This window comes from Pelophylax lessonae (genome assembly GCF_965119305.1).
Source record: "Pelophylax lessonae genome assembly, chromosome: 5".
NCBI lineage: Eukaryota > Metazoa > Chordata > Amphibia > Anura > Ranidae > Pelophylax > Pelophylax lessonae.
Genome location: NC_138772.1, coordinates 20,984,473 through 21,010,971, shown reverse-complemented (window position 1 = coordinate 21,010,971; position 26,499 = coordinate 20,984,473). Strand labels below are relative to the sequence as shown.

The window sequence follows — 26,499 nt, the reverse complement described above, 5'->3', positions numbered from 1 at the left end:
AGCCAGCACGTTGATGTGTGCTCTCTCCCTGAACTAAACAGCAGAATGACGCCGCAGCGGCGCTGCCTCAAACTTATAAAGACTTGGTCACATGCTTCAGATGGCCAATCACAGCTACTGATACATTTGTAGGCATGGCTGGGATGGCTTAGGCACACCAGTTAAATGCTTGTTGATTGGCTGTTGAAAGCCCGCCATGAAAAGCGCGCCAAAGCATGCAAAACCCGGAAATAAAACGTCCGAACACGGATTTTTACCCGAATATACAGTAAAGTTTTCGGGTCCGTGTTCGGGTAACAAAAATCCAATTATTCGGTACGAACACGAATAATACAGTCCGTGTTCGCTCAACCCTACTCGTGTATACTGGGTGCTGAAGCGATCACCAGTTGGCAACTGGATCAGTTACAAGTAGATATATATTCGCCAGCACACCAAGGATCTTGCAAAAGCAGTCCAAAAAACTTTATTCCAGATAAGATCACATCAGAAAAATATAGTGCAACGTTTCGGAGCCGCACAGGACCCCTTCGTCAGGCATGTGATGATCTAGTCTCTTTCCAATTGAGAACTGTACTCACACTCACATATCTTAATAGCAGCCCGATTATCTCTGGTCAGACACTGGAAGGACTCCAAACCTCCAGTGATAAACGAGGTCCTCAACACTGTCCAAACACACGCTACATAAGAATTAATGTTTGTCTCAGTTAACGGCAACTTTCATAGAGCTTCTAAGATGTGGGAACTATAGACAAACTGGCACAAAAAAAAATCATAAAATGGGTGATTGATACACAATCGGCTAGTTGAGTAAAGAAACCCCTTTATGATAAAACTATACTATCGGCATATTTATTTCCATTGACTGCGACTTTTTTTCTTTTATGTTTCTTTTTTCCTTTTGTTGTTATATATTTTCCTTTTGTAAAATATAATATTCTGCAAGCCAGCAGAATATTAGCATGCATAAAGAAAGGGATGTATTCCAGAGATGAGACTATAATCCTTCCACTTTATAAAACTCCGACCACATCTGGAGTATTCTGTCCAGTTCTGGTCGCCAGTCCTCAGGAGGGATGTGTTGGAGCTGGAGAGAGTCCAGAGAAGGGCAACAAAACTAATTAGGGGATTGGAGGACCTTAATTATGAAGAGCGTCTGCAATCGCTTGATTTATTCTCCCTGGAGAAGAGACGCCTGAGAGGGGACATGATAGCAATTTATAATATCTCAATGGTGATCTCGGCATAGAAAAACAGCTATTCAGTCGAAGGGATTTCATGAGGACTCGAGGGCATACAATGCGATTAGAGGAGAAGCGTTTTAACCTCAGGCAACGTGGGGGGGTTCTTTACTGTTAGGGCTACAAGATTGTGGAATTCTCTACCACAAGAGGTGGTTTCTGCGGGAAGTATGGTGGCCTTTCAAAAGACTCTTAGACGTACATCTCAAGGATCAGAACATTCAGGGGTATGTGAGATGATTACGGCCACACACACCTACACAGGTTGAACTGGATGGACTATTGTCTTTATTCAACCTCACCTACTATGTAACTATGTAACTACAACTTTTTCAGTACCTTAAACAAGGTGTTGACTCATGTGCCTCTTCAGGTTGTTAAGTTCACGTTGTACTCTCTTGTTAAAATTCAATGATAATGTATTAATATCAAGAAGAAGTTGGCTGGATTGCCTCCTGGTCCATGGCAGTTTGTTCCCAGAAGGGGTGTCTGGGTGGGGCGGTCAATGCCCTTACAGCAAGATTAACAATTACTGTTCAAATTCAATTGGGATTCTTCTCTGCCAATGTACTTATATATGCAACCTTACTTTGTATATGGTGAATGCAACACAGAGCGTACCAATGTTTTCTCGTCATTCTATCCGTTTGCATTTTTTTTTTCTCATAAAAAAATTAATAAAAAACTATTGAAACTTTATTTCTCCAAGTCTAATTTTGAGTAACCTGTATGACCCAAAGATGGTGTCTCCTCTGCGTAATTTCATACCTTCAACACACCGTGACTGATGGAAATGATAGCACCATGTGTTTTGCAGCTCCAGCCACTTTGTTACAAACTAAAAGAAATTAAAGTTTGAGTTTTTCTATTTTATGGTTGACACATAAATTACATGAAATTACAGATGTAATCCAAAGAGGAATTATTTTAATTATTTAATATTAGTAATATTTAATATTAGTAAAATAAATTTCTAAGTACCTCTTTGTTACATATTATGGTAACTGACTCTCTGTGTTCTGATGTCTCCTCCAGAATGAAGACTCTGGTGGCTTTGCTTTTGCTGGGGTTGTTGGGTCCGGCTTGGTGCTGCAGCCCTCCACCTGGAGGTAAGAATAATATACTTCATGAACCAGTCTTTCTCAACCTTTATAAACAGAGAAATCCTTAAAAACATGTATCAGTTTCAGAGAACCCCTGATAAAAATTACTGCATCTACAGTTCACCATACATTAGCGTGTTTAAGCAGAAGAATTCCTATCATTTGTGGTCAGTGGGAATAATCCCCCTTTTACACATTAGGTAAAAAAATTATTGTGGCAACTTTGCACAATGCTCAAGAAACCCTCAGCAACCTCTGGAGGAACCCTAGGCTTCCACGGAACCCTTGTTGAGAAAGCCTGATCTGGACAGTAGTTTGATTGTCTGGGGAGGATGTACTGACAGTACCATCAAAATTACACGTAGGAAAGCTCTCCCTATGTAGCACGTCTAGTGTGTTAGTAGTGCCGGTGTTCCGTGAGAATTACCTACCCGTGAGAAAAACCTACCCCTCGTCACTTCCGGTACTCGGCACTGTATGTAATGGGTACATTAAAACAGCTGTGCTGAAATAGGAGTGATCTCCGCTCCTGTCCCGGTCACTTCCCTGCTCTCGGATAGTAAATATAAAAGCGGCGACGGCTGTATGAAAACATAAATCATGGAGCCGAAAGCCGCTTTTATATTTACTTGCCGAGAGCAGGGAAGTGACCGGGACAGGAGCGGAGATGACTCGTATTTCAGCACAGCTGTTTTATGTAAGCGCCGCGTCGGTAGGTTCTTCTCACGGTACACCGTGATCGTTTCATACTAGTGCACATGCGCACTAGTAAGCTCCTCTGTTCTTCCATTAGGTATCCGGGGCTCTGAGCATGCGCACTGCTGCGCTGCTCAGCTGTTTCTGGCCGGAAGTGACGAGGGTAGGTAATTCTCACGGGGTAGGTAATTCTCACGTTACAGCGGTATAGGCACAAGCACTAAGCACTAGGCACTAGGTATAAGCTTATGACTCACAGTAAGTTATGTGAGTCAGAAAAAAAAAAAAAACACAGGATGTTCTGTCTGAAAACTAGTGTGAATGTCCTGAGTTTAACCACTTTACCACCGGAGGATTTTGCTGTCTTATGTCCAGGCCACTTTTTGCGATTCGGCGCTGTGCGACTTTAACTGACAATTGCGCGGTCATGCAACGCCATACCCAAACGAAATTTACGTCCTTTTTTTCCCATAAACAGAGCTTTCTTTTGGTGGTATTTGATCACCTATGCCATTTTTACTTTTTGCGCTATAAACAAAAAAAAGCATTTATTTTGAAAAAATAACAATATTTTTAAAATTTTTTTATATGAAATTCCCCCCCAAAAAAATGTAAAAATCTAATTTTTTTTTAATTTTTGGCCAATTTGTTTTCTGCTACCTATGTTTGGTAAAAAAAATCACAATAAGCGTATTTTGATTGGTTTGCGCAAAAGTTATTGTGTTTACTAACTAAGGGAAAGATTTCTGTCATTTTTGTTGTTTTTTTTTTAACGAGTAATGGCGGTGATCTGCGATTTTTTTGCGGGACTGCGACATTGCGGCGGACAGATCGGACCCTTGACTGACATTTTTGACACTTTTGGGGGTACCAGTGACATTACTGCAGTAATCAGTGCTATAAATATGCACTGTTACTGTAAAAATGACACTGGCAGGGAAGGGGTTAATTTTATTGGAGAGGGAGGGGTTAATATATGCCTGGTGCTTACTGACGTGTGGGGGGGGGAGGTGACTGAGTGAGTCAGGGACAGATCGGATGTTCAGCTATGCTGAACACTCCGATCTGTCACTCCCTGTCACTTAGGAGATCCGCCCGCTCTGTTTACACAGACGAAACGCCGCTCCTCCCCTGGCCCGACTCCCGCTGTGAATGAAAACAGCGAGAGCGCGCCTCCGGCGGCGCGTGAGCGCCGCCTACAGGGGGAGGAGTCCAGCGACGTAGACCTACGATAACGAGCCACTGTGCCGCAGTAGAGGCACAGTGAGCGGAGTTAAAGTGGTTAACCTTTTCCTTTGGGGTCTATTCAGTCTTAAACTTCCATATGAAATGTATGAAAATATGTCTAATTCTTCATAATAGTTCTGACAACGGACCTCCCACTACAGAAGGTCAGCGACAATCACGGCTCAATCCTGGCTGAGGTCCTCCAAAGAACTCATGAGACACGGGCCTCCATCCTCAGGATATCACGCTCATAGAAGCTCCCCAAAAAATATAAAGCACGCCATATTGTAAAAACTTCTTAAAACTTTATTTTAACATAAAATGTCACACTTACATCAAAGAAACTTTACAAAACTGCATTGGCAAAATACAAGCTGGCCGGCTAATATATAAATGCCCGTCCTTCTGGAATCTGAAAAGCATGATGACGTTTAATTCATTTAAATTTTCTAAATTCTTTACTGAATTTTCAGAGCTTTTCTTTATTTTATATTATTTCTCTGCACTCCAAGCAGCTCGACTCTAAGTAACTTCTTCCCACCATCACTTGAACCCTGGGTGCTAAAGGCAAAACTGAGTAGTCTCTGCTCATAAACTCAGTGTATGAAGCAAGGGCCACCGCACACCAGGTGAATCAGTGGTATCCACGTTTATTGTGTAAGATATCTACAAGACAGCCTCTTTCTAGGAGATTGAATTGACGAGGTCGGCCTCTCTTATATTTTCCTGCCCTTGCCCCACTGAAAAAGAAAGAAACAGAGCACTTCTAAGTGCAGCAATTTATTATGGCTTAAAATCACTATGTAGTAACAACTCACTAGATTGGAGTAGAGTTATGGCTTGTATACTCCGGTGGCATGTCAGAAGGTGAGTGTTGTCCCAGGGGTCCTGGAGAAGGGATCGCTCCTTGCCGATCGGGTGGACAGGTGGACACTGTGCTGGGGATCCACAGTCTTCCGGGTTCCGGGTACGGCTGGGCGCCAAGGACCACGCTGGAACGTAGCACACGCTGCGTGACGTCAACAGAGATAGGAAATGACACGACGCGTTTCAGAGCTCGCGCACGGCTCTCAATGGGCGTGCGCGCTCTTTTTTCAAGTTTAAAATAGAGATGAGACAGAAGGTGCCGAGGGACAGGAGGGACACGAGTGCCTGTGGCTGTTGATTGCAGAACCTGCAGCAGGGAATGTGACTCCAAGGATGCTGTGGAACTAAAGGAGCAGGAACAACAGTAGTGTTCAAAGGACTGGCTCAGATTAAAAGGGCACTCTGCTTATACTGATGGTTCAGGATAGGCAGCTTGTCAGGGCTCTTTAGGCTGGAACATACAGCGGTGTACAGAGCTGGTGCAGCGGACAGCCAGGCAAGCACTTGAGTAGTACCAGGAGCCAGGACCAGAGGCAGAATCAGGTTCTCAGGAATAGCCAGGGTCGTCAACAGGCGGGCAGCAAGGTACCAAGTCATAAGCAGAGCCAAAGTCAGGAACAGAGTCGGGTCAAGGTAAAACGACAAGACAGAAGCAGAATCCAGTATCAGGTCAAGAACACGCCAGGTCAGTAACAGGGGGGGCATGCAGGATCAATCAGGACACAGGGCACAGCTGAAGATCAGTCAGCAAAGGATATGGGAATTAACTCCCTTTAAATAGCCCGCCTGGCGCCAACAGGAATTGTGCCTGTGCGTGTGCGCATGCGCGTTCGCGATTGCAAATTCCCTCGCGTATGCGCGCGCCTGTTAGCCGTTCTATGCACAGACGTCTCACAGGAATTCCCTGACAGCCTCCACCTTAGGACCACCCTCTCTAACGCGTTTCACCTAATTAGGATTAGTTGTAGAGATATCTGGATACCAGTGATCCATATGAGGTGTGGTGGCCCTTTCTTCCTACACTGTGTTCTGGACATTTTATAGATAGGCAATAGTTATTATTAATTTGAAACCACTAATCAATGTGAGGAAAGGAGTTGCCTATCTATAAAATGTCCAGAACAACTGCGATTGGGTGTCACTGTGGTCACATGATCGGGAGCTAATCCTGCCAGTACCTGATCATTAGTACAGACCGAGAGCTGTCTCTGACCGCTTGGTCTCTGTACAGTGAGAGCGCAGTGAGCATATTCTCAGCACAGAAACCTCTTCTGCCTATAGATACATATTTGTGGCACATGGGTATTAACCACTTGCCCACCACCGCAAGTACATTTACTGCGGCGGTCAGCCCCGTACAGGCAAAGTGACGTAGTACTACATCGCTCGCCTGTGAGCCTCTAGGGGTGAGCGCGCGCCGCCGGAGGCGCGCTCCCGCCCCCGATCGTTCCCTGACATGTCCGCGCGTGTGACTGACGGACCCGCGATCTCCCACTGGAGAGGGAGAAAGGCCGGCGGCTGATGTAAACAAAGCCGTCTGTCGTTCTCCCTGATGTAACTGCAAAGATCATATGATCCTGCTATGTAAGATCATATGTCTCTGTGGTTACATCACTAGCCACACCCCTTTACAGTAAGAAGCACGCCCCTAGGGATACACTTGATCACTAATAAAGTTAGCCCCTTCCCTGCCAGTGTAATTTTTACAGTAACTGCGCATATGTATAGCACTGAATACTGCATTAATGTCACTGGTACCCCCAAAAGTGTCAAAAATGTCAGTCAAGGGTCCGATCTGTCCACCGCAATGTCGCAGTCCCACAAAAAAAAAAACAATAAAAATGACATAAATCTTTCCCTTTGTTAGTAAACGCAATAACTTTTGCGCAAACCAATCAAAATACGCTTATTGTGATTTTTTTTACCAAAAATATGTAGCAGAAAACAAATTGGCCTAAAATGTTAAAAAAATTTGATTTTTACATTTTTTTGGGGGGGGGGAATTTCATATAAAAAAATGTGAAAAATATTGTTATTTTTTCAAAATTGTCGCTCTTTTTTTGTGTATAGCGCAAAAAATAAAAAAATCGCACAGGTGATCAAATACCACCAAAAGACAGCTCTGTTTGTGGGAAAAAAAGGACGTCAATTTGATTTGGGTACAGCGTCGCACAACCGCGCAATTGTCCGTTAAAGTCACGCAGTGCCGAATCGCAAAATACCCCCTGGTCAGGAAGGGGGTAAAATCTTCCGGGGCTTAAGTGGTTAAAGCCCACCCTTTCATTGCCACACATATGCATTACGTGGGTGGCAATAGGCTAACAGTGTTGTAGAATGAGTCAGGCAATTAATGAATTCATTACATTACAGAATGTCATAGACGATATATTGACAACATTGCAGTTTACAGTTACCTTCTCCGTGAAGGCCCTTTTAGAAAAGTAGAAAAACTTTATACAATTTATATATATTAAAGTTTTCTTTTTTTTTTTTTTTCTGCAGCCATCAATATCGCCAGAAGCGGGGAAGCATCACAGAGCTCAAATTATGGAGGCGCTGCAGTTTTAAAGGGTCTCGCTGACAAGGCCATTGATGGTGTGAATGACCAAAACTGGTATAATGGATTCTGTGCACACACAGGTGCGGACAGGTCACCCTGGTGGAGGCTGGATTTGAAACAGAAATACAAAGTGAACGTTGTTGAAATCTCTGGCCGGTCGGATTGCTGTTTGGGAAGGATGAGGAATCTTGAGGTCCGAATTGGAAATTCTCCGGACAATAACAACCCAGTGTGAGTACCATAAGGCCAGGATACTGTAAGGGCTTGTGGTCAATGGGCTTTGTGCTTGTTTTTTGACTATTTTATAGTGTGACATGTTAGAAATCTATTTTCTCAGTGTAACATCATCTTTTATATTTTACAAAACAAATGGTTATTCTAGTCAGGGCCGGTGCTTCCACTAGGCAAACTGGGCAGCCGCCTAGGGCGCATTGCCACCTAGGGGCGCAGCCAGGAGTCGGCACTCTCTCTCCATCATGAATGATTATTGTGAGCTGAGGGGAGAGGTGGCGGTAGGGGAGGAAGAAGGGACAGAGAAAGATGCCAGGTGTCTTGGGCAGTGGCAGAACTATCAGGCCCTGGCTTTCCACCACTGTTGGAGGGGCCCCAAGAGGCAGGAATGGAGCCCACCAGAGTGCTGCTTGCATGATGATCCTCTTCAGCTAGAGCTGAATGGCCTTAACCCCAGGCTGGAAGTGACTCTCTGCACTGAGCTGGTGGGCAGCCGTTCATTTCCCTGGGTTGGTATTAAGCAGGGAGCGGAGGAGAGCTGAACCTGAGCCGGAGCTCGGCACTGGAGGGCGGAACCTTTACTGGAGCAGAAGCGATGAGGTACCAGAATGGTCTGAGGATGTTGGTGATGAAGGACATGCGGAGCTCTCTGACTGCTGCTTTTCCCTCCACCGGGAGACGGTTGGAGCTGTGGTGAGCACTGTGGTCCAGGAGAGGAGCGTCCTGGGAGAAGGAATAAGCAGGATCACTGTGAAGGAGGGCAGAGTGCAGGCCACTCTCTTCATACCGCCCAGTTAGTGTCCCCAGAACAGGGGATCGGGGTCCCTGGGTGTTACATGGAGCATCACTGGTATGAAAGGGAATCGGGGTCACCAGGTGTGCCATGGGAAATCAGTCACCAGGTGTGACATGGAGGATAGGGGTCACCGGGTGTAACAGGAGTTCGGGGTCACCAGGTGTGCCATGAGGAATTGGGGTCCCTGGGTGTGCCATGGGGGATTGGGGTCCCCAAGTGTGACACGGAGGAACATCAGGGTCCCCAGGTGTGACATGGAGGAACATCAGGGTCCCCAACTGTGACATGGAAAAACATCAGGGTCTGACATAGAGGAACATTGGGGTCACTGAGTATGACAGCATGACATTGAGGAACACGGGGGTCCCTGGGTGTGACATGGAGGAACTTCAGGGTCAGTGGGTATGACAGCATGACATGGAGGAATATTGGGGTCCAAGGGTTCGACATGGAAAAACATCAAAGTCTCTGGGTGTGACATGGAGGGACATTAGGGTCCCTGGGTGTGACATGGAGGAATATGGGGGGGTCACTGGGTATTAAAGCATAACATGGAGGAGCCATTGGATCAGGGTCACTCTTTATGACATAGAGGAGTTTTTAACCCCTTCCCTTTTTTTTTTTTTGGGGGGGGGGGGGCGCAAGTAGCTGGTCTTGCCTAGGGCGTAAAATAGTCTAGCACCGGCCCTGATTCTAGTTTGTTTTGTGTTCACAACATTTTTTTTATCTGAAAATTTCTATTTGATTCCCCTGCACAAATAGCATGTGACATAAAAATTGCAAGTGTTGCACATATGCTGAAAGTATGGTCAATAATTCCAATGTGCGAAGGGATCGGACCGGGTGAAACCAGAATTATTATTATTGAGATGTTTCTGCAATGATAAGGAAATGAGTTTTGACTTTTTATTGTGAGGGACAGGAACTGCTATTCTGTTCATACATACTATTACATAACTCTATATATATTAATATCAACATTCTGATATACAGGAATAACATCCTCATAGAAAATAATAACCAATTAAACATGTGCTGATATATTGTTACTCCTCTTGCATCACAGTGGTCTCATAGTACAATCTAATATAAGATATAAAAACATAACACTATAATAATCCCATTCCTGGTACACTGTAGTCATGTGATGCTACAGTGTGACCCACTAACATTTGTGCAGTGTGTTATTCAATCACACAGTAGTGACAGGAGCCTTTACTGATCACAGGGATGTAAATTAAATCAATTTTGCCCTGTTTATAACCATAAATATACTCCTTCTTACCTGGAAATACAAGGACATGAGTGAGGTATGATTCTGAGGGACACAGCACAGCTATTCTGTTCCCCCAGAAACAAAACGTCAAACTTTTAGTTCCTCCCATGCCTTTCTTGCAGTTGTGCTTTGTGCTGCCATCTACTGGTGGTTTCATAGAAATGCCATGAAACAGAAATGTGTTATTTTTTTTTTATGGAGTACCTGACATCCCTTACACTCTCCCCCACTAAATTTGATGTCGTCCCAGACATATGCAGATTTAGTATTAGAACCATTCCATTCCCCATCTCACAATAGCCATTGGAAGCCAAGGTTAAGTAGTAATCCAATTACTGGAGGAACCATCCTCCCTGCGACATCTACTCCCAGTTATGTCACAGTTTCCCACCAGGTCCAGAGCGCTCATGTACCTGGTGAGATATTGTTGCATATAGCCAACCAATTAGTAAACCTCTACAACACAGGTTTGTGCAGGCTATTGAGATGATGGTTTGATGGAGAACTAGGGAACATCTTATTACTTCAGTCCATTGTTTTGTTTTTAAGGTGGAATACCCATGGTATGTTATCAATACAATACAGAATAACCACCTAATAATCTCTATCCATTTTGATGTCGGCCGACTTTACCTTAACTACCTAGTTCCATCACTTGAAGCAATTTTTGCATGACCTGGAAAATCTGCAGTGAGAGTGCAAGAAATGTCCTTCTGTTAACTACAGAAATTAACACCTATCATCTTCAACACAAGTAAACAACTGTAACATAGTGATAATTAATAGACCGTATCATAATATATATGACTGTTTTTACCAGTTTTTAGAGTCCTCAACAAAACAATCTGGACTTAAATACCAGCTAGGGCAAATGGGTAGTGTATGAATACAGTCTATGACCTGTACAGCTGCATTTCTGGCAGTACTACTGGGTTGACCCAAAGTGTCATAAGTCAGAACTTTTGGTTGTCTTCTGTTCCTGCTGGGTTGTATCCTATGTAGAGGAAGGGCATCTGAAGTGTTCTCATACTCGCCTTCGTCACAGTCAACTGTCTCTGTTGGCTTTCCTGGTGAAGTATTTTCTTCTTCTATATCTCCTGGCGAACATGCAGTTTGTTCAGGTTGACCCACAGGCGTGTCCTCTGTAGTTTCCACTGTAGCTTCCTCTGTAACTTCCGCTGTAGCTTCCTCTGTACTTTCTTCTTGAACTTCCGCTGTACTTTTCTCTGTAACTTCCTCACTCATTTCAAACTGACAAGGGTAGAACTCTGCTGCTTCTGGATTTAACTCTGTGTCTTTCCTTGCGTGGTCTCTCTGAGTTACAGGAATGAAAGATCTCCAATGCTCTTGTTCATGGTCAGATTCATCTTCTGATACTTCCTTAGATATCTGTGTAGGCAGTTGAGTAGTCTTTGGAACTTTGCCTTGTTTTCTGGCACTGGGTCTGTCAGGTATCTTCTGACCTCTGTCGACGGGTAGGTAATCGCATGGCAATAACAAATTGCGGTGTAGAATCCTTGTTCGGCCTTTTCCAATTTCTGGCTTGACCTCATACACTGGACTATCTTCACACTTTTTCCTAAGGACAACATGTACGGCATCTTCCCAGAACGATCTCAATTTTCCTGGTCCTCCTCTTTCAGTAAGATTTCTTACAAGAACTCTGCTGCCAGGTGCAAGCTCAACTCCATGAGTCTTCTTGTCATAATGTTCTTTTCCTCTTTGTGCAGCTTGAGTAGCTACCTTTGAAGCAATTTGGTAGGCCTCAGTCATCCTATCTGTCCACGTTTTCACATACTCAGAGTGAGTCTTGTATTTTTCTGTTACTGGAGTGTCAAACATGCTATCTATGGGTAATCTTGGAGACCTCCCGAACAGTAGAAAGAATGGAGAATACCCTGTAGCTTCACTCTTGGTGCAATTGTATGCATGTACAACCTGTGCAAGGGAACTTTTCCAGTCTTTCTTGGAATCTGGTGACAGGGTCCGAAGCATAGACAACAGGGTACGATTAAATCTTTCACATTGTCCATTGCCTTCTGGATGATATGGAGTTGTGTGAGAGTTCTGGCTATGGCAGTGTTTCCCTAATGCCAAGAACAATTGATTTTCAAATTCTTTACCCATGTCATGGTGAATTCTGGTAGGAAATCCAAACTTCAAGACAAAGTCACTGAATATCTTGTCGGCAACAGTCTTTGCAGACTTGTTTTTGGTTGCGTAGGCTTGAGCAAACCTGGTGAAATGGTCGATTACCACTAATATGTACTCATAACCTCCTTTACAAGTCTCGAGATGGAGAAAGTCAATGGAGACCAGCTCAAAAGGATAAGTGGTGGCAATATTGTTCAATGGAGCTCTAGTAGGCTTATGTGGGCGTTTGTCTTTCAGACAAGTGCACTGGTGGTTGATGTATTGCTCAACGTCTCTCTGCATATGTGGCCAAAAGAATCTTTCTCTAATCAGATTTACAGTCCTTTCGACTCCTAAGTGTCCCATATCTTCATGTAATTCTTTGAACACCAATTGATGATACAACTTGGGCAACACTAGTTGAGAACCTGATGATGTTTTCCGTCTCAAGATTCCATCTTCATCAAGGTATAGCTTGGTCCACTGTTTCATTAGTGTGAAGAGCTCAAGTTGTCCACCTTGTCGTTCCTGTTTTGATGGGAACCGGTTTTGGCTCTTGTACTTCCACACTTGGCCAATGACAGAGTCTTCTTTTTGGGCTGTCCTAATGGTCCCTTTGGGTATTTGAGCAACCTTTGTTTGGGTACCATCGATTGTTGATGTCATATGGGAGATGGTTACTGGACACAGCCAAGGCATTTCTTCCTTCTGACGTACTTGAAGTGCTTGGGTTATGCATCCGACGATTTTGGGGTCAACTTCTTGCGAACACTGTTGCATGTATTGTTCAGGACTTAATGGCATACGGGAAAGTACATCCGCATCCGCATTCCTTTTCCCTGGACGATACTTCATGGTAAAATTAAAGTCAGCTAATTCTGCAATCCATCGATGACCTGTTGCGTTTAGTTTAGCCGTAGTGAGGACATAGGTTAGGGGATTATTGTCAGTATATACTACAAAGGATGGACAGTAGTATAGGTAGTCTCGGAACCTATCGCATATGGCCCACTTCATCGCTAGGAACTCTAGTTTTCCCGAATGCATGTGATAGTTCTTCTCAGCTGGTGTGAGGGTTCTTGTTTTGAATGACTGTCATTTGAGTCCTTGCTTTTAGTACTCAGCTCTTTTATCTGTTCCTCGATCATTCTGGACGTTTCCTGGAACTTTTCCTGCATAGTGTGGTATTGTCGTTTCAGATTGGCTAATTGCTGTTCTGGTTGGGGGTCTTTCTCACTGGTGTTTGGTGCTTCAGCATTGTCCCTCTTCTTCTCTAGCTCACTGACAAATCTTTTAGTTGCTTGGAGAAATTGTGTCACCGCTTCTTCACTTTCAGTGTCGACCAGTTCATCTATTACCTCATTGACTATCCCCATGTAGTGGCGCCGGGTTTTTCCTTTCGCCATACTTGCTTCGGAGGCCTTGATAAACTGGCAAGTCTCTATGAGATCACCGACTGTCATGTGAATCAGATGCCAACTGATTTCATCTTGCAACTTTTCTATATCCATTCCTGTGCAGCAACGGTTAATAATGTATCCTCTCTCAGCTTCGCCACGGACAGCGTAACCGCTCTCTTCCACTTCTGTGACCTTTGCGTTTTCTTCACCCGGTCGCTGTTCGGGCGCCAATTTTGTTGCACATATGCCGAAAGTATGGTCAATAATTCCAATGTGCGAAGGGATCGGACCGGGTGAAACCAGAATTATTTTTATTGAGAAGTTTCTGCAATGATAAGGACATGAGTTTTGACTTTTTATTGTGAGGGACAGGAACTGCTATTCTGTTCATACATACTATTACATAACTCTATATATATTAATATCAACATTCTGATATACAGGAATAACATCCTCATAGAAAATAATAACCAATTAAACATGTGCTGATATATTGTTACTCCTCTTGCATCACAGTGGTCTCATAATACAATCTAATATAAGATATAAAAACATAACACTATAATACCCACATTCCTGGTACACTGTAGTCATGTGATGCTACAGTGTGACCCACTAACATTTGTGCAGTATGTTATTCAATCACACAGTAGTGACAGGATCCTTTACTGATCACAGGGATGTAAATTAAATCAATTTTGCCCTGTTTATAACCATAAATATACTCCTTCTTACCTGAAAATACAAGGACATGAGTGAGGTATGATTCTGAGGGACACAGCACAGCTATTCTGTTCCCCCAGAAACAAAACGTCAAACTTTTAGTTCCTCCCATGCCTTGCTTGCAGTTGTGCTTTGTGCTGCCATCTACTGGTGGTTTCATAGAAATGCCATGAAACAGAAATGTGTTATTTTTTTTATGGAGTACCTGACATCCCTTACACAAGCAGCATTTTATTCTCCAGGGCCTTTGCTTTCAGAAAATATATATGTTTGGGGTTGCTAAATAATTTTCAAGCAAACAACTCTGCTATTTACATGTATACTCACCGGCCACTTTATTAGGTACACCTTGCTGGTACCGGGTTGGACCCCTTTTGCCTTCAGAACTGCCTTCATTCTTCGTGGCATAGATTCAAGGTGTTGGAAACATTCCTCCATTGTCCATAGTGATATGATAGCATCATGGAGGTGCTTCAAATTTGTTAGCTGCACATCCATCATGGGAATCTCCCATTCCACTACATCCCAAAGGTGCTCTATTGGATGAGATGTGGTGAGTGTGGAGGCCATTGGAGTACAGTGACCGGATCTGGTGAGTATGGAGGCCATTGGAGCACAGTGACCGGATCTGGTGAGTATGGAGGCCATTGGAGTACAGTGACCGGATCTGGTGAGTATGGAGGCCATTGGAGTACAGTGACTGGATCTGGTGAGTATGGAGGCCATTGGAGGACAGTGACCTCATTGTCATGTTGAAGAAACCAGTGGTGAGATGATTGGAGCTTTGTGACATGGTGCGTTATCCTGCTGAAAGGAGCCATCAGAAGATGGGGACACTGTAGTCATAAAGGAATGGACATGGTCAGCAACAATACTCAGGTAGGCTGTGGCGTTTAAACGATGCTCAATTGGTACTAAGGGGCCCAAAGTGTGCCTAGAAAATATCCCCCACACCATTACACCACCACCAGCAGCCTGAACCGTTGATACAACGCTGGATGGATCCATGCGCCACATTCTGACCCTCCCATCTGAATGTCACAGCTGAAATGAAGACTCATAAGACCAGGCAACGTTTTTCCAATTTTCAGTTGTCCAATTTTGGTGAGCCGTGCAAATTGTAGCCTCAGTTTCCTGTTCTTAGCTGACAGAAGTGGCACCCGGTGGGGTCTTCTGCTGCTGTAGCCCATCTGCTTCAAGGTTTAATGTGTTGTGCATTCAGAGATGGTATTCTGCAACCTTTGGCTGTAACGAGTAGTTATTGGAGGTACTGTTGCCTTTCTATCATCTCAAACCAGTCTGCCCATTCTCCTCTGACCTCTGACATCAACAAGGCATTTTCCTCCACATAACTTCCACTCACTGGATATTTTCTCTTTTTTGGACCATTCTCTGTAAACCCGAGAGATGGTTGTGCATGAAAATCCCAGTAGATCAGCAGTTTTTGAAATACTCACACCAGCCCGTCTGGCAACAACAACCATGTGTCAGGGTCTTACCTTACCCTCCTGTTGGCAGCCATCTTGGACATGTGCAGACTGCTGCCTTGTATAAACTCTGATTGCACCATCACTTGCCTGCTGCTTGGGTGGCACACAGTGATGATGCTGCACACCTGACTTTATCAATCACCTGATGGGTTGCAGTCCTTGCCCTTGCATTTGTGCTCCAAGGTGCATCACAGCTAGCAGTCTTCTGTTCTGTTCCTCCGTGTATGACCTGGCTTGGCTTACGACTCTCCTTGCTCTCGACCTGGCATCGGCAGAAGACCCGGCATCAGAAGACTACCCGCTTCTGGACTCGACCCCGGATTGGATAACTACCCATGTCTGGACTGGACCCTGGCTTGGATGACTACCCGCTTCTGGACTGGACCCTGGCTTGGATGACTACCCGCTTCTGGACTGGACCCTGGCTTGGATGACTACCTGCTTCTGGACTGGACCCCGGCTTGGATGACTACCCGCTTCTGGACTGGACCCTGGCTTGGATGACTACCCGCTTCTGGACTGGACCCCGGATTGGATAACTACCCGCTTCTGGACTGGACCCTGGCTTGGATAACTTCCCGCTTCTGGACTGGACCCTGGCTTGGATAACTACCAGCTTCTGGACTGGACCCTGGCTTGGATAACTTCCCGCTTCTGGACTGGACCCTGGCTTGGATGACTACCAGCTTCTGGACTGGACCCCGGCTTGGATAACTACCAGCTTCTGGACTGGACCCCAGCTTGGATGACTACCCGCTTCTGGACTGGACCCTGGCTTGGATGACTACCCGCTTCTGGACTGGACCCTGGCTTGGATGACTACCCGCTTCTGGACTGGACCCTGGCTCAGATAACTAACCGCTTCTGGACTGGACCCTGGCTTGGATGACTACCTGCTTCTGGACTGGACCTTGGCTTGGATGACTACCCGCTTCTGGACTGGACCCCGGCTTGGATAACTACCCACTTCTGGACTGGACCCCGGCTTGGATAACTACCCGCTTCTGGACTGGACCCCGGCTTGGATCACTGCCCGCTTCTGGACTGGACCCCGGCTTGGATAACTACCCGCTTCTGGGCTGAACTCTGGCTTGGATGACTACCCACTTCTGGACTGGTCCCTGGCTTGGATGACTACCCGCTTCTGGACTGAACTCTGGCTTGGATGACTACCCGCTTCTGGACTGGACCCTGGCTTGGATGACTACCCGCTTCTGGACTGGATCCTGGCTTGGATGACTACCCGCTTCTGGACTGGCCCCCAGCTTGTTCCTGATCTCGCTCCTCACTCTTGCTCTGCTTTCATTGTTGTTTGCTCAAATAAACTGCTTTATTTTACCTTCATCTCCGTGTGGTCTGGTTCCCTGGCACCCCGACACAATGCCCTGTTCAAAGTCACTTGAATCCCCTTTCTTCCCCATTCTGATGCTCAGTTTGAACTTCAGCAAGTCATCTTCACCACATCTAGATGCCTAAATGCAGTGAGTTGCTGTCATGTTGGCTGATTGGCAATTTGTGTTACCAAGCAATGTACCTAATAAAGTGGCCGGTGAGTGTATGTGAGTCATGTTAACAATTATGTCCTGGTAGGCAAGCTTTTAAAGCTGAACTCTGGCTTTTGTTACACTTTACATAATTTATTCGGGCCAAGCTGGCCCAAATGAACAATGTCCCTCAGTAACATGTGAGGCTGCTGGACATGCCGTATAAACTGTATGTAGCTGAACCTTCCTGTCTCACACCTAGGAAAACAAATGAGTCTACATTAACAATGTATTCTAGCAATGCATAAAAAGCCAATCAGAGGAAGCTTTGTATTCAGTGCTAAAATACATCGCTTTCTATGAATGGGCGAATCCTGCTCAGACTTTATTGTGGGACAGGAAGGTTTCGGCTTTCACCTGGAATACAGTGCGGAATGCTGTATGTAGCATCAGCTACATACAATTTATACATTACATCTAATGACCTCACAGGTTAGTGAGGAACATACACTATATTGTCAAAAGTATTGGGACGCCTGCCCTTACATGCACATGAACTTTAATGGCATCCCAGTCTTAGTCCGTAGGGTTCAATATTGAGTTGGCCCACCCTTTGCAGCTATAACAGCTTCAACTCTTCTAGGAAGGCCGTCCACAAGGTTTAGGAGTGTGTCTATGGGAATGTTTGACCATTCTTCCAGAAACGCTTTTGTGAGGTAAGGCATTGATGTTGGAGAGAAATCTTGGCTCAAAGTCTCCGCTCTAATTCATCCCAAAGGTGTTCTATCGGGTTGAGGTCAGGACCAGTCAAATTCCTCCATCCCAAACTTGCTCATCCACACTATATTGCCAAAGTATTGGGCCACCACTCCAAATCATTTGGTGGAGGGGAGATTATAGATTGTAAAAAGGTGTGTACATATAATATATCACATGCATACACTAACAGCGCTTAAGTTAAAATCACAAAGTCCATCGTGTGATAAATTGATCGAATATTATCCAGCTTGTTAACATCATCTGCAGGTGTCACAGTCCTATATGTGTATATTAAGTGCTCTGATGATAACAGAGTGAGGAGCCCCTTCACCACACCGGCATGCCCCCCCAAGCAGTGCCCACGTACCTCACTGAGGGGGAATATACGCCCAACTAGATGCGATCAGGATGGACTGCCTCACATGTGATAAGCCAGGAACTTCCCACAGGCACCGCTCACAATAGGACATAGAAAGACCAGGCCAATCATACACCTTTTCAAGTACAGCTCCAGACTTCCTCCCGACTGCAGGCTAGATCACTCCATATGAGCCATATCATGCATGAATAAAAAAAGCGTTTTCATTCCCCTGGAGGGAGGAGAGGGAATATGGAGAGTTTTGGTTATCTTTAAATTTAATTCTCACTGTGAATATTTGCTCAGTGGTTTTGCACGTAACGCTACATACAATGTGGGATATAGTATTATTGAGTTTTATTGCACTATAAGAATGTTGCATGGTTACCATGGAGATATTTTTTATGGCCGTGACTGAGGGCAGCTGCGGGCTGTAATCTCCATATATCGTTTCTCTGGCGGAAGTTACAGGGTTAACATCGCCCGGTATGTCAGAGGATTGGATACAAGCAGGGGTAGGAAGACACTGGAGTGGAGAGGAGGGACGATGTAAATGTCCGGTGTTGCCAGTAATGGATGCCTCCCGAGTTGTGCTTCCGCCCTTACTTGTATACTATAAAGAGGAGAGGTGTCGTCGTGTGTCCACGCCCTCCGTTGAAGTCAGCCAATGACGAAACGCGTTAGGGCGTGGACACGCGGTGACCATAGCAACCCTACGTCCCGGACGTCTGACGTCACGCCGAACCCGGAAGTCGGAACCCGGAGGTTACACGGTGTTTTAGCCGCAACTTCGGCTCCACGAAGGGGACGGCTGGAGCCGTACAGGTAGTCCGGTCCGGGACAGCAATTCGATTTTATCTGCTTTTACTTTGGATGCCTTTGCTTATACTTCGTTTGTGAGTGTATTCTTTGAGTTATTTAATAAATTCCGCATGCTTGATAGAGTTACGCTATGAGCGCTTTTTTTATTCATGCATGATATGGCTCATATGGAGTGATCTAGCCTGCAGTCGGGAGGAAGTCTGGAGCTGTACTTGAAAAGGTGTATGATTGGCCTGGTCTTTCTATGTCCTATTGTGAGCGGTGCCTGTGGGAAGTTCCTGGCTTATCACATGTGAGGCAGTCCATCCTGATCGCATCTAGTTGGGCGTATATTCCCCCTCAGTGAGGTACGTGGGCACTGCTTGGGGGGGCATGCCGGTGTGGTGAAGGGGCTCCTCACTCTGTTATCATCAGAGCACTTAATATACACATATAGGACTGTGACACCTGCAGATGATGTTAACAAGCTGGATAATATTCGATCAATTTATCACACGATGGACTTTGTGATTTTAACTTAAGCGCTGTTAGTGTATGCATGTGATATATTATATGTACACACCTTTTTACAGTTTGATATATATATAACAGCAGCTGAGATACGAGAGGTTTTAATATTATTATTGGTGATTGTATTATCAATTTTAATTGATCTTAACAGTGACGGGTTTACCGCCCTATGTTTTTTGGCTATTTTATGTAGCTTAAGCACGTTAGCGCCGAGTGGGTGAGATTATTTGACACTCCCCTCTGGGGTAATTGTCTTATTGTTCTTACTCTTGTGTTTTAGGAGATTATAGATTGTTTTTTAGGGGTTGGGCTTCCCAGTGGGTTCCCAGTGAAGGGAACACTCTTAACCACTTGCCGACCGCCGCAAGTACATATACTGCGGCGGTCAGCCCCTCACAGGCAAAGTGACGTATGGGTACGTCGCTAGCCTGTGAGGCTCTGGGGAGAGAGCACGCGCCGTCAGAGGCGCGGTCACGTACCCCCCCGCGCGTGTGACCAGCAGACCCGATGTCCGCCTGGCACTCACGATCGTCTGTTAGAGCGGGAGAAAGGCAGGCGGCTGATGTAAACAAAGCCGCCTGTCATTCTCCCCTGTGTAAGAACAATGATCATACGGTTCTACTATGTAGGACCGTTGATCATTGTTCCTACAGCTCAAGCCACAGCCAATCACAGTTAGAATCACGCCCCTAGGGACACACATAGCCCCTCCCTCTCAAAAAAAGTTAACCCCTTCACTGCCAGTGTATTTTTACAGTAACAGTGCATATGTATAGCACTGATTACTGCAGTAATGTCACTGGTACCCCCAAAAGTGTCAAAAATGTCAATCAAGGGTCCAATCTGTCTGCCGCAATGTGGCAATACCGCAAAAAAAAATCGCAGATCGCCGCCATTACACGTTAAAAAAAAAAACAACAAAAATCTTTCCCTTTGTTAGTAGACGCAATAACTTTTGCGCAAACCAATCAAAATACGCTTTTTGCGATTTTTTTTTTTTTTTACCAAAAATATGTAGCATAAAACAAATTGGCCTAAAATGTTAAAAAAGTTTGATTTTTACTTTTTTTTTGGGGGGGAATTTCATATAAAAAAATGTGAAAAATATTGTTATTTTTGCAAAATTGCCGCTCTTTTTTGTTTATAGCGCGTGATCAAAAAATCACACAGGTGATCAAATACCACCAAAAGAAAGCTCTGTTTGTGGGAAAAAAGGACATCAAATTTGTTTAGGTACAGTGTCGCACGACCGCGCAATTGTCCGTTAAAATCACAGAGTGCCGAATCGCAAAATAGGCCCTGGTCAGGAAGGGGGTAAAATCTTCCGGGGCTTAAGTGGTTAAGGCATCAGCATACCAAGACATGTTGGACAATTTCATGCTCCCAACTTTGTGGGAACAGTTTGGGAATGGACTGAGCACCAGTGCTCAAAGCAAGGTTCATAAAGCATGGATGAGCGAGTTTGGGTTGTAGGAACTTGACTGGCCTGCACAGTGTCCTGACCTCAACCCGATAGAACAACTTTGGGATCAATTGGAGTTTAGACACACTCCTAAACCTTGTGGACGGCCTTCACAGAAGAGTTGAAGCTGTTATAGCTGCAAAGGGCGGCCTGCAGTATCATGTGTTTAACCACTTCTGGACTGGAAGGTTTTACCCCCTTAATGACCAGGCCATTTTTTGTGTCTCGGCACTGCATTACGTTAACTGACAATTGCGCAGTCGTGCGACGCTGTACCCAAATAAAATTGATGTCCTTTTTTCACACAAACAGAGCTTTCTTTTGGTGGTATTTGATCCCCTGTGCGATTTTTATTTTTTTTGCGCTATAAACAAAAAAAAGAGCGACAATTCTAAAGAAAAAAAAAAATATTTTTCACTTTCTGCTATAAAATATTACCAATAAAAAAAAATTTGAAAATCAAATTTTTTCATAATTTTAGGCCAATTTGTTTTCTGCTACTTATTTTTAGTAAAAAAAATTCCCAAAAGCGTATTCTGATTGGTTTGCGCAAAAGTTATCGTGTCTAATCCAGCAATTTAACCTCTTTACGACCGCTCACTGTGCCTCTACGTCGCTGGACTCCTCCCCTTGTGGGTGGCGCTCGCGCGCCGCCGGAGGCTCGCTCCAGCTGTGTTCAGTCACAGCGGGAGTCAGGCCAGGGGAGGAGAGGCGGTGATCACCGCTGCTCTTCCCCGATCGTCGGGAAATCGAGTGAGGAGATCCGCCCGCTTGTGTAAACAGAGCGGGCGGATCTACTAAGTGACAGGCAGTGACAGATCACAGGATTCAGCATAGCTGAACCTGCGATCTGTCCCTGTGTCACTCAGTCACCTCCCCCCCCCCCACACGTCAGTAAGCACCAGGCATACATTAACCTCTCCCTCTCCAATAAAATTAACCCCTTCCCTACCAGTGTCATTTTTACAGTAACAGTGCATATTTATAGCACTGATTACTGTAGTAATGTCACTGGTACCCCCAAAAGTGTCAAAAATGTCAGTCAAGGGTCCGATCTGTCCGCCGCAATGTCGCAGTCCCGCAAAAAATAAAAATCGCAGATCGCCGCCATTACTCGTTAAAAAAAAAAACACCAAAAATGACAAAAATCTTTCCCTTAGTTAGTAAACGCAATAACTTTTGTGCAAACCAATCAAAATACGCTTATTGTAATTTTTTTTACCAAACATATGTAGCAGAAAACAAATTGGCCAAAAATTTTTAAAAATTTAGATTTTTACATTTTTTGGGGGGGGAAATTCATATAAAAAAATTTGAAAAATATTGTTATTTTTTCAAAATTTACGCTCTTTTTTTGTTTATAGCGCAAAAAGTAAAAATCGCACAGGTGATCAAATACCACCAAAAGAAAGCTCTGTTTGTGGGAAAAAAAGGACGTAAATTTCGTTTGGGTATGGCTTTGTACGACCGCGTAATTGTCAGTTAAATTCGCACAGCGCCGAATCGCAAAAAGTGGCTCAGACGTAAGACAGCAAAATCCTCCGGTGGTAAACTGGTTAAGATAGCCAGTGATGTGCCTATATAGGCCAGTGAACACGTTGTGTACGCCAGTGTGCCAGTGCGTGCCATTTTTTTCGATACGGCACTGCGCTACTTTAACTGACAATTGCGCGGTCGTGCGATGCTGTACCCAAATAAAATTGATCTCCTTTTTCCCCACAAATAGAGCTTTCTTTTGGTGGTATTTGATCACCTGTGCGATTTTTATTTTTTGCGCTATAAACAAAAAAAAAATACAGAGAATTTAAAAAAGAAAAAGAAACAATATTTTTTACTTTCTGCTATATAACATTCCCAATAAAAAATAAAATTTTTCATCATTTTAGATTGATATGTATTCTGCTGCATATTTTTGGTAAAAAAAAAAAAGAATCCCAATAAGCGTATTTTGATTGGTTTACGTGAAAGTTATCGCATCTACAAACTATGGGATAGATTTTTGGAATGTTTTTACTAGTAATGGCGGCGATCGGCATTTTTTAGCGGGACTACGAAATTGTGGCGGACAAATCAGACACTATGCGACACTTTTTCTGGACCAGTGACACCAATACAGGGATCAGTGCTAGAAAAAAATGCACTGTCACTGTACGGATGACACCTTGATTTACTAGTAATGGTGGCGATCTGCGATTTTTAGCGGGACTGCGACATTGCGGCAGCCAGATTGGACACCTAGCTGACACTTTTGGGGGGACCAGTGACATTACTACAGTAATCAGTGCTACAAATATGCACTGTCACTGTACTAATGACACTGGCAGGGAAGGGGTTAACATCAGGGGGCAAACAAAGGGTTAAATGTATTTCCTGGGAGTGCTTGCTAACTGTGTGGGGGGAGGTGCTTTGACTGGGGAAGACAGAGATCTGTGTTAATGCTTAGCAGAGAGACACAAGATCTCGATCTGCCTCTCCTGAGAACGATTGTGGGGTGCTGGTGAAAATAAGGTCCTGCTGATTGGCTCCCGCTGGGTCCAATCACAGTTGGATCGGGTTACCAGTGGCGCACGCGTGTGCCCCAGACCCAGTGCATGAAATTACTGCTGCAAGTATATCTGTGTGGAGTGCTCCCGAAGGGGTTAATGGTGATACTAAGGGGTTGATTTACTAAAAGCAAATAGACTGAGCACCTGCAAGTGAAGTTTCTCCAGATCGTAGTAAATTAGGGGAAATTAGGGTCCGCCAGACCCGCTGATTGGCTCCCGCTGTGTCCAATCACAGTGGGATCGGGTTACCAGTGGCACGCGTGCGCCCCAGACCCAGCGCACGGCATTACTGCCACGGTATAAATGCGCTGGGCGGTCCAGAAGGGGTTAATGGTGATACTAAGGGGTTGTTTTACTAAAAGCAAATAGACTGAGCACTTTGCAAGTGAAGTTTCTCCAGATCATAGTAAATTAGGGGAAATTAGGGTCCGCCAGACCCCCGCTGTGTCCAATCACAGTGGGATCGGGTTACCAGCGGCGCCCCAGACCCAGCGCATGAAATTACTGCTGCAGTATATCTGCGCGGAGCGGTCCCAAAGGGGTTAAAGGTAATACTAAGGGGTTGATTTACTAAAAGCAAATAGACTGAGCACTTTGCGAGTAAAGTTTCTCCAGATCGTAGTAAATTAGGGGAAATTAGGGTCCGGCAGACTCGCTGATTGGCTCCCGCTGGGTCCAATCACAGTGGGATCGGGTTACCAGCGGCCCCCCAGACCCAGTGCATGAAATTACTGCCGCAGTATATCTGCACGGAGCAGTCCCGAAGGGGGTTAATGGTGATACTAAGGGGTTGATTTACTAAAAGCAAATAGATTGAGCACTTTGCGAGTAAAGTTTCTCCAGATCGTAGTAAATTAGGGGAAATTAGGGTCCGGCAGACCCCCGCTGTGTCCAATCACAGTGCGAATGAGTTACCAGTGGCGCGCGTGCGCCCCAGACCCAGCGCACGACATTACTGCCACAGTATAAATGTGCGGGGCGGTCCAGAAGGGGTTAATGGTGATACTAAGGGGTTGATTTACTAAAAGCAAATAGATTGAGCACTTTGCAAGTGCAGTTTCTCCAGATCGTAGTAAATTAGGGGAAGCTCTACTGCCTTCCATCGGCCAATCACGTGCAAGCAAAAATGCATTTTATTTTACTTTCTTCACCTCATTGACTAAGAGCCGGTTCACACTAATACGACTTGTCAGGCGACTTGGTCAGCCTGGCAAGTCGCGCACCGTCGGGTCCATTGAGTAGTACAGGACCGGTTCTAATAGGAGCGACACAAGTCACTCCGACTTAGACAGAGATGTATAGTAACTAAGTAGAACTACTTCACTACTTTACTTAAAGCGGAGTTCCACCCAAAATTGGAACTTCCGCTTTAGGGAGTCCTGACCCCCTGACATGCCACATTTGGCATGTCATTTTTTTGAGGGGGGGGGCGGGTACCTAGTTTTGACAGGTACCCGCTCCCACTTCCGCTCGGAGCGCCGCGGCGCCCTGAACGGAAGTTCTCCTCTCCCCCTCCCTCCCTGCAATCTTCTGGGACACGTCAGAGGTCCCAGAAGATTGCCGGCCAATCAAGACGTGCAGCGCGACTCGCGCATTCGCAGTGGGTACCCGGCTGTGAAGCCGCAAACTGTCACAGCCGGGTGCCCACAGCAGTGATGCCGGCGCCGAGGGAGAGGATCGAGGCTTTGGGCGGCCGCATCGCTGGACCGTTGGACAGGTGAGTGAATGGCTGGAACTCCGCTTTTAGTACCGAAAGGCGGTATCTGTACTTTCCTGGAGTAGAATTTTTTTCTCCTACTTCCACTTTTACTTCACTACATTTTTTCGATGATTTCAATACTTCTACTCCGATTTTTTTTTTTTTTGTGCTGCATAGTTACTCGTTACAATTATAAAAATGACCACTGCCAGAACAGTAGATGGCAGGTTTCATGAAGCTCAAAACATGTGTATTATCAGCGCATACGAAAATAAATGCTACTGTATGTATAATTAAAAGCGGCATTTGAAATAATAAAAAACAATATGATGTTCAAACTTTTAACTTCTTTCTTTAATAACTACATAACACAGTACTTGTACTTTTACTTTCAGTACTTGAGTAGAAAATTAAAAAAAAAAAAAATACTAAAAAATGTTGAATACTTTAGTACTTCTACTCAAGTCACTTTTTGATCGAGCACTTCCACTTCTACTCAAGTCACTTTTTGATCGAGCACGTGTACTTTTACTCAAGTATGGGTTTCGAGTACTTTATACAACACTGAACTTAGAAAAAGGGTCCTGTACTACTTCGGGGCGACCTCGGAGCAACTTGCATAGACATTCATTAGATGAAGTCTGTTCAAGTCGTGCCAAAGTCACGGTGCATGCAACTTCACAGGTCGCCCCCGAAGTCGGAGCGACCTAATGTGAACGGGGGCTAAGCCCTGGAGCAACTTCATCTATTTGCCTTTAGTAAATGAACCCCCAAGTCAGTCAGCCAGAGAGCAGTCTGTTCATCTCTATTGCCTAGTTATTGTAAATTTCCCTGAATAAATGGCATTTTCTGTATCATTGTGTTGGTCTCTCTTTGTCCTCCACAGGTGCGGTAAGATTTCCAGCACTTCTTCTGCAAAAATTACTTTCTGCTGCAATGGGATGGAGGGTCAATACGTCAGCGTGGTGATCCCGGGGCGCAATGAATATCTGACCCTGTGCGAGGTGTTGGTCTACGGTGACCGGGTGACTCAGGAGAAGCGCGTCTGCTGGTAAACCCGACAGAAGGAATACTTAACTTCATCATCAAGTTTAATGTCCATAGACGAGATTC

At 44.9% G+C, this 26,499-nt stretch overlaps 1 protein-coding gene across 1 annotated transcript; it reads left to right on the top strand.

Annotated features, from left to right (window-relative positions):
* Nucleotides 1–2,280: 2,280 nt before the first annotated feature.
* Nucleotides 2,281–26,499, top strand: LOC309555859 (fucolectin-like; the record flags this gene model as incomplete). The annotated part of the gene is made up of 3 exons (XM_082258027.1): nucleotides 2,281–2,353; nucleotides 7,640–7,928; nucleotides 26,273–26,499. The coding sequence occupies 3 exons, from the start codon at nucleotides 2,281–2,283 to the stop codon at nucleotides 26,439–26,441; spliced, it is 531 nt and encodes a 176-aa protein (XP_082114153.1). The 3' UTR covers nucleotides 26,442–26,499.